The 12,374-nt window shown below is 44.1% G+C and overlaps 1 protein-coding gene across 3 annotated transcripts in view; it reads left to right on the top strand.

Annotated features, from left to right (window-relative positions):
- Positions 1-2,866: 2,866 nt before the first annotated feature.
- TDP1 (tyrosyl-DNA phosphodiesterase 1) overlaps positions 2,867-12,374 on the top strand; it is a 119,463-nt gene continuing 109,955 nt past the window's right edge. For 2 of the 3 annotated variants that reach the window (XM_063440314.1, XM_063440316.1), the window contains exon 1: positions 2,867-2,938. In XM_063440314.1, the coding sequence (XP_063296384.1) occupies positions 2,877-2,938 (62 nt within the window). In that variant the 5' untranslated portion in view covers positions 2,867-2,876. Of the gene's footprint in view, positions 2,939-5,436; positions 5,508-12,374 lie in introns of those variants that run through there. The other variant, XM_063440315.1, reaches the window with a different exon arrangement.

Here is a 12,374-nt window from a genome sequence, read left to right as displayed (position 1 = left end):
ACACAGACACCATGAGAGAGAGCTAAACCCCATTATATCCCTCTCCAACACAGACACCATGAGAGAGAGCTAAACCCCATTATATCCCTCTCCAACACAGACACCATGAGAGAGAGAGCTAAACCCCCATTATATCCCTCTCCAACACAGACACCACGAGAGAGAGCTAAACCCCCATTATATCCCTCTCCAACACAGACACCATGAGAGAGAGCTAAACCCCATTATATCCCTCTCCAACACAGACATCATGAGAGAGAGAGAGCTAAACCCCCATTATATCCCTCTTCAACACAGACACCATGAGAGAGAGCTAAACCCCGTTATATCCCTCTCCAACACAGACACCATGAGAGAGAGCGAAACCCCATTATATCCCTCTCCAACACAGACATCATGAGAGAGAGCTAAACCCCATTATATCCCTCTCCAACACAGACACCATGAGAGAGAGAGCTAAACCCCCATTATATCCCTCTCCAACACAGACACCACGAGAGAGAGCTAAACCCCCATTATATCCCTCTCCAACACAGACACCATGAGAGAGAGCTAAACCCCATTATATCTCTCTCCAACACAGACATCATGAGAGAGAGAGCTAAACCCCCATTATATCCCTCTTCAACACAGACACCATGAGAGAGAGCTAAACCCCGTTATATCCCTCTCCAACACAGACACCATGAGAGAGAGCGAAACCCCATTATATCCCTCTCCAACACAGACACCATGAGAGAGAGAGCTAAACCCCATTATATCCCTCTCCAACACAGACACCATGAGAGAGAGCTAAACCCCCATTATATCCCTTTCCAACACAGACACCATGAGAGAGAGCTAAACCCCATTATATCCCTCTCCAACACAAACACCATGAGAGAGAGCTAAACCCCATTATATCCCTCTCCAACACAGACACCATGAGAGAGAGAGCTAAACCTCCATTATATCCCTCTCCAACACAGACACCATGAGAGAGAGCTAAACCCCCATTATATCCCTCTCCAGCACAGACACCATGAGAGAGAGCTAAACCCCCATTATATCCCTCTCCAACACAGACACCATGAGAGAGAGCTAAACCCCCATTATATCCCTCTCCAGCACAGACACCATGAGAGAGAGCTAAACCCCATTATATCCCTCTCCAACACAGACACCATGAGAGAGAGAGAGCTAAACCCCATTATATCCCTCTCCAACACAGACACCATGAGAGAGAGCTAAACCCCATTATATCCCTCTCCAACACAGACACCATGAGAGAGAGCTAAACCCCTATTATATCCCTCTCCAACACAGACACCATGAGAGAGAGCTAAACCCCCATTATATCCCTCTCCAACACAGACACCATGAGAGAGAGCTAAACCTCATTATATCCCTCTCCAACACAGACACCATGAGAGAGAGCTAAACCCCATTATATCCCTCTCCAACACAGACACCATGAGAGAGAGCTAAACCCCCATTATATCCCTCTCCAACACAGACACCATGAGAGAGAGCTAAACCCCCATTATATCCCTCTCCAACACAGACACCATGAGAGAGAGCTAAACCCCCATTATATTCCTCTCCAACACAGACACCATGAGAGAGAGCTAAACCCCCATTATATCCCTCTCCAACACAGACACCATGAGAGAGCTAAACCCCATTATATCCCTCTCCAACACAGACACCATGAGAGAGAGCTAAACCCCATTATATCCCTCTCCAACACAGACACCATGAGAGAGAGCTAAACCCCCATTATATCCCTCTCCAACACAGACACCGTGAGAGAGAGCTAAACCCCATTATATCCGTCTCCAACACAGACACCATGAGAGAGAGCTAAACCCCCATTATATCCCTCTCCAACACAGACACCATGAGAGAGAGAGCTAAACCCCCATTATATCCCTCTCCAACACAGACACCATGAGAGAGAGAGCTAAACCCCCATTATATCCCTCTCCAACACAGACACCATGAGAGAGAGCTAAACTTCAATCACCCTACCAATGACAACATGGGGGCAGGTATTATACTCCACCCCAGGACTGACAGCTATGGCTTATTACTTCATGTAGTCCACATATGGAGTGCTGAAGTTTGCCTACCCTTGTTTATATCCATCATGCTGGACACAGTATTAATATTTCGCAGTGTATCTCAGTGCTACATTAGTAATGCTATATTCAGTATTAATTTTTCACCCAGTGTAGCTCAGTATTACATCAATGCTATATAGTGTTAATATTTCACCCAGTGTAGCTCAGTATTACATTAATGCTATATAGTGTTAATATTTCACCCAGTGTAGCTCAGTATTACATTAATGCTATATACAGTGTTAATATTTCACCCAGTGTAGCTCAGTATTACATCAATGCTATATAGTGTTAATATTTCACCCAGTGTAGCTCAGTATTACATTAATGCTATATACAGTGTTAATATGTCACCCAGTGTAGCTCAGTATTACATCAATGCTATATACAGTGTTAATATTTCACCCAGTGTAACTCAGTATTAAATTAATGCTATATACAGTGTTAATATTTCACCCAGTGTAGCTCAGTATTACATTAATGCTATATACAGTGTTAATATTTCACCCAGTGTAGCTCAGTGCTACATTAGTAATGCTGTATACATTGTTAATATTTCACCCAGTACTCCATTGTTTACAGTAGGAATGCTGTTTATATACAGTATGTATAGTTTCCCCAGTCAGGCTGTGTACCAAGACAGTTATTGCAGGGGAGGTGTTAGGTCAGCTCTAGACTAGAAATCTAAATAATTGTGGATTTGCATTGTAACATGCAGAAACCAGCACACTGCCAGCTCTCTCCATTCTCACAGCACTCGGTGACGTATATTATATGCGCCTGTTGGTGACGTCATCATTCCACGCGTGTTGCGCTGAGCTGCAGAGAATGCACAGGTGAAAGGGGGTAGTGTCTGTGTGTTCCATACATCGTGGGGGAATGTAATGTGTCATCACCGTGACCGTGCAAGTACACTAGAATCATGTATGGGCTGTGTGACAGCATGGGGTGATATGAGCTGGACATCTTCAGTGTGACGAGCATGGCGAAATAGCTGAGCATCGTTAGTGTGACAGCAGCATAGTGACATTAGCTGACCACAATCAGTGTGACAGCAGCATGGTGGCATGAGCTGACCACCATCAGTGTGACCATGGTGACATGAGCTGACCACCATCAGTGTGACAGCAGCATGGTGACATGAGATGACATCCATCAGTGTGACAGCAGCATGGTGACATGAGATGACCACCATCAGTGTGATGGGAGCATGGTGACATGAGCTGACCACCATCAGTGTGATGGGAGCATGGTGACATGAGCTGACCACCATCAGTATGATGGGAGCATGGTGACATGAGCTGACCACCATCAGTGTGACCATGGTGACATGAGCAGACCACCATCAGTGTGACCATGGTGACATGAACTGACCACCATCAGTGTGACAGCAGTATGGTGGCATGTGCTGACCACCATCAGTGTGACAGCAGTATGGTGGCATGTGCTGACCACCATCAGTGTGACAGCAACATGGTGACATGAACTGACCACCATCAGTGTGATAGCAGCATGGTGACATGAGCTGACCACCATTAGTGTGACGGGAGCATGGTGACTTGAACTGACCACCATCAGTGTGACCATGGTGACATGAGCTGACCACCATCAGTGTGACCATGGTGACATGAACTGACCACCATCATTGTGACCATGGTGACATGAACTGACCACCATCAGTGTGACAGCAGCATGGTGGCATGAGCTGACCACCATCAGTGTGACAGCAGCATGGTGGCATGAACTGACCACCATAAGTGTGACCATGGTGACATGAACTGACCACCATCAGTGTGACCATGGTGACATGAGCTGACCACCATCAGTGTGACCATGGTGACATGAACTGACCACCATCAGTGTGACCATGGTGACATGAGCTGACCACCATCAGTGTGATGGGAGCCTGGTGACATGAACTGACCACCATCAGTGTGACAGCAGCATGGTGACATGAACTGACCACCATCAGTGTAATGGGAGCGTGGTGACATGAGCTGACCACCATCAGTGTGACCATGGTGACATTAACTGACCACCATCAGTGTGACAGCAGCATGGTGGCATGTGCTGACCACCATCAGTGTGACCATGGTGACATGAACTGACCACCATCAGTGTGATGGGAGCATGGTGACATGAACTGACCACCATCAGTGTGACCATGGTGACATGAGCTGACCACCATCAGTGTGATGGGAGCATGGTGACATGAACTGACGACCATCAGTGTGACAGCAGCATGGTGACATGAACTGACCACCATCAGTGTAATGGGAGCGTGGTGACATGAGCTGACCACCATCAGTGTGACCATGGTGACATGAGCTGACCACCATCAGTGTGACCATGGTGACATGAGCTGACCACCATCAGTGTGATGGGAGCATTGTGACATGAGCTGACCACCATACGTGTGATGGGAGCATGGTGACATGCGCTGACCATCAGTGTGACTGCAGCATGGTGTCATGAACTGACCACCATCATTGTTATGGGAGCATGGGGACATGAGCTGACCAGCATCAGTGTGACAGCAGCATGGTTACATGAGCTGGGCATCGTCAATGTGACATAGCATGGTGACATATGCTGGCCATTTAAAGATGCCCAGCTCTTGGCTCACTCCTTGTGTTAGGAGCATTGTGACATGAGTTGGGCATCCTCACTGTGACAGGGGCAGTGTTTAATCAATGACTGGGCATCTTCAGAGTGACTGGAGCAAAACTTCATTGTAACAGGATCATGGGGACAGGAACACGATATCATCAGAGTGAGCATGCTTACATGAGCTAGGCATCATCAGTATGACAGAGCATGCTGACAGAAGCTGGGCATCTAAAGTGTGACAGGAGCATGATGACATGAGCTGGGCATCTAAAGTGTGACAGGAGCATGAAGAAATGAGCCGAGCATCTTCAGTGTTACATTAGCTGAGGATCTTTAGTGTGACATGAGCTGGGCATCTTTGGTGTGTCAGAGCTTTGTGACAGGAGTAATAAGACAGTAAATGCCTCATTAGTGTGACAGGAGCTGGGCATCAGAACAGGAGAGAGCCCCTTACACAGGTCCAAACTCAAGTCCTGTGACTCTTATTTAAGGGGATGGCAAACCCCATCTCAGATACCAGAAACACATTCAGTAACAGGATTCTAGTATAATAAGTATCTTTATTTTGTGTTTCTCAATAAAATCACAAAGTTTTGGACAACATGCCTTAATCATGTAAAATTAGACATCTAATCAAACTCCAATTTATACCCCTTCACTATGCAAAATAGTTATGATACAATTACATGATCATTTCATAAAGAAGCAGATAGTTGCTGATATCGGTTATGTGACTCAAATATGGATGTCATCGATGGAGTACCACCACACTTCGATGTGTTCCTTAGACAGATGGTGAGTATATATGTTGCGCTAATTAAAGGTGTCCATGAAAATATTAGCATATGAAGGGGCTACCTTTGAAACCATGGGGTTACCGCTGATCTGCCTGTAGATGTCATCACCAAAAAGAAGATAATTTTTGAATAAAACTTTAGAATGTCAATAAGAAAGTTTTAGTTTTTTTTTGAGAGTTATCAACTTTTTTATGATGCAATCCCTGATTCGGGAATTCTTGTTATGGATCTCCCTTAATATGCTTAAATCATTTATTGTGCTTGTCTCTAGTGATTGACTGCCAATTTTCTCATTGTATTTTTGCCCTCTACATGCATGTGATCTATCTGTTTATGCATTGATTCACGTGACCCGGAACAGCAACTCTCTGCTTATTTACAAATGGCCATGTCATTGTATCACATGACTATTTTGCATATTGTATGGATATAAATTGGAGTGTGATTAGGTGTTTTATTATATATGATTAAGGCCTTGTCGACCAAAAGTGATTTTATTGAGAAACATGCCAGAATAAAGATACTTATACCTGTCTTTAAATCCTTTTCCTGAATTTCTATCTTGGAGTAGGGCATCTTTAGTGTGACAGGGGCATAGTGACACAAGTTTGGTATCTTTAGTGTGACAGGAGCTGGGCGTTATTAGTGTGACCAAATCATGGTGACAGGATAAGTATAGGGCAGGGGTAGGCAACCTTCGGCTCTACAGATGTTTTGGACTACATCTCCCATAATGCTTTTACAGCCATATTGCTGGCAAAGCATCAAGGGAGATGTAGTCCACAACATCTGTAGAGCCGAAGGTTGCCTACCCCTGGTATAGGGAAATAAGCTGAGAAACAGGGGGAAGTCGTATCTTGGAAGATGATCTTTAAACCTGAATCATTTTATTTTAATAAATTTATCAAATTGTCATTTCTAAGGGATTCTGCACAAATGTTGGCTAAAAGACACTGTAGGCACAATAACCATATCATCTAATTGAATTGGTTATAGTACCTGGAGTCTGTCACTGTCCCTCCATTTAATGTTAAATCATTTGTGAGCAGTTTAACACTGAATGTGGGTCCCTGGACACCCACTGCCTGCCCCTACTGGAGATATAGCTAAAGCAGAGATTACAGTCTTCCTTATAGCCATATCAATTCATGCCTGCATTGGGCACTGTGATAGGCTGAATACAGTCAGCTGACACTCTCAGCCAATCACAGCTGCTCATTAGTGCACAGGCAGGATAATGCTTCCTCACTAGTCCAAGCATGGGTGCCTAGAGGCCTACATTTCTTATTAAAACTTTAAGTGGTCACTCCAGACAACTAAAGCATTTGAGGTTGCTGAAGTACTTTCGGTAGTGCTTCATGTATGTAGACTGTGCCCTCATGTTTCATTTTACAAAAAGTACAGATTTCAATAGAAATTTACACTTTTATTAAGTAATCTCGTTAACACCCCTGACTTTGAAGCAGACAACAGGACCTGATACTTCCTGGTTGTTTAGCTCAGTGAAACTAAACCCAAGAGGCAGCAATTGCTCAGAACAACTGCCTTGCAAGACTTCTCATTGAGCTGCATTGGGAAGTCTGTGATTGGACAGCCACAGAAAGTCTGGACTGGGAAAGAAGAGGAGGGCTTGCAAAGATCTTTAGCTTTTGCAAGATAAACCCCTAATGAAAAAATGCATAATTAAATGCATGCATGTGTTCATTAAGGGTACATCTAATAAAGAGTGATTTAAAAATATATACATTTTTTATTATCTATTTGAGTAGCCAAGTGTCACTTTTATAGCAGAATTGCAAACTGGCTATGCTAAGCCCTTTCTTATTCCAATCAAAATTACAACTGTACATTTAGGATAGGCTGATCCTACACTTTATGAAAATCCATTCGATATTGTAAGTTAGTCCAATCAGGTTTATTTGCTGTGAATTGTCAGAAATACTAATCGAAATTCACTATTTTATGCCAACATAGCTGAACTAAAAACAAGGCTTAGAGTTTTATTTTGGCCTTAACCCCTTAAGGACCAAACTTCTGGAATAAAAGGGAATCATGACATGTCAGACACGTCATGTGTCCTTAAGGGGTTAAAGGGATTCTCTAGTGCCAGGAAAACAAACCCGTTTTCCTGGCACTAGAGAATCCTGGAGTGCCAAGCTCCATCCTGCCCCCTATGGCACATCGCTGAAGGATTTAAAACCCCTTTAGACACTTACCTGAATCCAGCGCCGTTGTCCTTCGGCACTGGGTCAGGCTCCGCCCCCGCCCCTCCCCTGCCGACTTCTTCCGGTCGGGGGAGACCTAATGCGCATGTGCGACAATGGCCTTGCGCGCTTTAGACCTCCCCATAGGAAAGCATTATCAATGCTTTCCTATGGGGATTCCGGCGACGCTGGAGGTCCTCATGCATAGCGTGAGGACGTCCAGCGTTGTTTAGACCACCAAAAGTCGTCTAAGGAGCAGGAAGATCTCTAGTGGCTGTCTAGTAGACAGCCACTAGAGAAGGATTTAATACTGCAAGGTAATTATTGCAGTTTATAAAAATATTTACACTTGCAGGGTTAAGGATGATGGGAGTTGACACCCAGACCACTTCAATAAGCTGAAGTGGTCTGGGTGCCTACAGTGTCCCTTTAAATGCCCAATTTACTTTGAATTTCTGGCATTTAAGTGAATAACTTTCTAACACATTACAATGTTCCCTGCATTAAATGGACACTCTACTGTCCATTTACATAATATTTTTATTTTTTATTTTTAAATCAATGTTTAGTAGATATACCCCAATGACAACTTGCATGTATTTAATTATGTTGTTTTCCATAGTGGATATATCTAAAAACAGATAGCAAAACCTGCAAATCTGTTTTATGCTGCCTTTGCAAGCCTTCCCCTTATAACTCCGCCCAGACTTTCTGTAGCTATCAAATCAGAGACTTCCCAATGAAGCTCAATGATAAGTCTTTGCAAGGCAGGTGCTCTGGGCAATTGCTGCTTTCTGAGTTTAGCTCAGGGGTCTGGAGTGTCCCTGTATTAATCATTCTTCTTTGGGACAATCATCCAGAAAGATCTGCCATAACTATGTGAGATTTAGGGTCACATTTAGCTAAAGTAGATCTTCTAAGTGCCCCTATAAACACACAGACAGATTTGTTCAGAAATGTCCATGTAGCGGACTGGACCCTGCACCAGAGTCTGCCCCAGTTTCCTGGAGGGGACTGCTTGCTCGCCTCCTGCCCAGTGATTATGGTCCCGGGAAGAGGGGATCCTTTAAAGAACTATATTTGGGCATCATGGGGTTTATAATGCTGTCCCTGGCCCTTTAAATACTCTGGAGCAGTGTTTGTACTTTTAAACTGGCACTTCAAATGCAGTCGAAGTGCCGAAGATGTTGAAGTGACTGCCATTTCGGGACTTCGACACGTGTTCGCGGCCATTTTAATTCCCGAACAGCTGTATTTTGCCGTCGAGTGTCTGGAACTAAAATCGGACATTCGGGTAGGCGAACACCGCTGAGACCTCCATAAATCCGTATCCGAACGTCCCGCTGTTCGGTAGACAGACTAAGTGAACTATGCGGATTCATCCGAACCTCAGGATATCCATGGATGGCAAGCCGTTCGGGACTTTTAATACACGAACAGAGACCGACCGCAAGGCCAAAACTTATGGAACTGTTTTGGGCATGAAAATGTGCCTGCGGTCGGTCATAAAGGACTTATACCGATCTCCCGAACGGCTTCGAATGATTTTTGGGTATGTTTGTATTTGGAATGTGCTGAGTAATAATATGTTTATTAATATTGGATGTATGTTTTTAGAGTTATGAAAGTTGGGTAAAAGGTATGTTTTAAACTGTACGTATAATTGGGTTACCTCTCAGGCTAAGGGGAGGAGATGTGTGGGATGTAACCATTGTGTGATTAGGTAATGTACTAATTGTTGTGGATCCCTCCCTTGCATGGGAGAATGTCTTAAAAGGAGGTTGTGTGAATAAACCTAGAGTTCCTGTTTAACCCTCAAAGTGAAGTGTCGTCTCATTCTTGGGGGAGGATTTATTGTATGCTGTTCCAGTTTGACTGCTAGGAGTGTAAACCTATTCGTATGGTTTCCTATTCAACTGTCTACAGCATTCATATGCTTGAGAGGATTTATATGCTTCTTCGGTTCGGTGATTGTGGTGTCTGCCAGAGTGCTTGGAGTCCTCAGGAAACGCTAGGAGCATCCTTTAACGGAGGTACCCAATCGGGGTGCCAGGTGATCCGTTACAGTCCACGTTATGGAAACAGCATGGGAATGGAGGCTTCCGTTATAAGTAGAGCCCTGTTTTTGTCACTTGCTCGGAAATAGTTTGACAAATATCAGGTCTGCACTAGACTTGCACTGTATTCACCACAATTACCTGTAGTGGGTACATTACTTCTTTTAATTATGCAGTATGTTTTGCAGATTTTTTCCCCCATGTAGAAGACATTGTGTTCTTGTGTTGCTCAGACTGCTGAGACCAATTATAAACTAACGCAAATTCTGTGTGGATCATCAGCAGATGGCTTCGGATTGTACTTGTTCCCGAGGTTTTGCAAGCACTTCACCGACTAGCTTTGCTTATCCGTGTATGCAAATCTATGCAGAAACAGATGTTCATGATTAAAACGACAGATTCACCCCTAGGTATAATATGTTACCTTGGTTAGTTTGGGATCTCAAATGCAAATGTAAAATTAATTGTTTTAGTTCTTGACAACCCGTCATTAAAGAGACATTTACTGAAACACTGCTAAATTAAATAATGTTGGTACCTAGCAGCATCTGGGAGAACAATGTGTAACTACATCAAGAATCAAATAGCTGTGTATAAGAAGCGCTACAGTAGAATTCATAAAAAGGTCTACTACTTGTAGTGGTTACTGTTGTATTATTTTTTTTTTTTGTCTCTGGGGTGGATTTGCTTATTTGCTTATTTCTGGTGATATAATTACATGTAGAAACGCTCACCGCAGTGTTTAATTCTATTCTGGAAGTGTAAGCCTCCATCTTGGCTCCCTGTCAATCATTGTTATGAAAACAGCCTTACACCTATCAGCCTAGTGATAGGAAGGGAAAGAGAAACAATGTTTGTTTACAACGTGTGCCTTGGCTGTGCCAGGACTGAAGTGGATTGTGATGTCAATTAGTAACTCTAGCATATACATTTAAAAGAAAATAAAGTATCACATAAAAAGATACTCTACAGGACTTTCTGTGTTTTATTCAATGATATAAAATTCTATAGTGACAGTTAAACAATTGTATCAGTTTTAAATTATTTATTTTTTAGTTCTACTATAGTTTATCCAAATCTTACAAACTGGTCCATATTGTAGATCAAGTAAACCGTGAATGACACTGTTCCTTTATTTTAGTCAATCTTTATTTTATTTGTGCTTAGAGGGAACAGGGATGCCTAGCTCGCCACAACAGCGGGCATAGACAGGCATATAAACACATCGTGTCATGAACATAACAATACTTTGCAGTAAAATATCACATTGTGGTACAAATCGTTAGATATTGTGAAAGTAACTATGCACAAATTTGTTTTGTTTTTATAGTGGGCTAGAGCGTTAAAACGAGTTGTCTCCTCTATGACTGTAAAGGTGCCAGGCTAGAGATGGCATTGTCAAAGTTGTAAGGGGTGTGTTGGTTTGTGTGCTTGGGGCCTATATGGTAATTGTCCTCCCACCTGGTGTTGGTGTAGCAGGGCTCTATTTAGCTAGTCGTTGTGTTCGGTCGCCCCCCTATTTGCTTAGTAAATTGTAGTGGTGAGAGCGTATCGTCCTACCATAGCGGTCTAGTGTATACTCAGTGTTCTGTGGCGGTAGAGTCTCTCGCATCCCCCATTAGGTGGGGTCTGTTGGGTTGCCTCACTGCCTGACTAAAAGTTCAGCTTCTATACGAGATGGCGTCGTATGTCGGAGCTTTGGTGACTGTGGTCTTCGGGACCTGTCTAAGGTAGTCGTGTGTTTTGGCCCTATGTCAGGTTCCTGGGGTGATATGTGGCGCTCCATGCTGTACTGTGCTCCTTTACCCTGGAGCACTCAGGGGGGGGGGGGGTGGTTGTATAGACGTAACGTGGTGTTGCCACCTTGTGGCTTAGGCCTATCAGAGAGAGTGGTAGTGGTAAGATATATACGGACTTTAAAACAGAATTAAAACATAAACACAAAGTATAATTTGAGAGTCTCCTTGACTGAAGAAGTTCAGGTAAGTCTCTTATCCCTTCCCGGCTCAAGCGTGGGTTTGGCCGTGGCCGCTCTTGCGGGTGTGTGCCCATGAGAAGCTGTGCGTTGCTGTGGGATACCCAGTGCCGTCAGCAGGGCCGGGATTTCGGTCGGGTCTGTGGCCTTGTACGATTTGTCAGCTTTTGTGACCCAGATTGATCGTGGTGTCGCCCATCTGTAGGGCTGCTTCTCGGCTTGCAGGATTTTCGTTAGGGGTTGCATGGATTTCCTCCACAACAAGGTGGATCTGCTTAAATCCTGGAAGAGGGAGAGTTGGCATTGTTCAAATTCGTAGGGAGACTGTCCCTTCAGTGCTTGTAGGAGTCCCATCTTGTCCGTGATTGATTGGCATCGCAGGATGACGTCTCGGGGTGCAGTCGCCGGTGCCTGGGGGGATTTGGTGATCCTATATACACCATCGAAGGTAAAGTATTTGGCCTGCTTTGCTGGGAGTAGGGAGGCCACCAGCCTCCGGATAAAGTGTGGCAGCTCGTCGAGAGGGATTGTTTCCAGGACCCCCCTGATCTTTATATTCTTCCTCCGCCCCCTATCGTCCAAGATATTCACTTGCCTGTTTGTTTCGTACTGTGAGGCCTGTATTTGTT

Source organism: Pelobates fuscus, chromosome 13 (genome assembly GCF_036172605.1).
Source record: "Pelobates fuscus isolate aPelFus1 chromosome 13, aPelFus1.pri, whole genome shotgun sequence".
Taxonomy (NCBI): domain Eukaryota; kingdom Metazoa; phylum Chordata; class Amphibia; order Anura; family Pelobatidae; genus Pelobates; species Pelobates fuscus.
The sequence above is the reverse complement of the archived record's forward strand: the minus strand, read 5'-3'. Positions and strand labels throughout refer to the sequence as shown.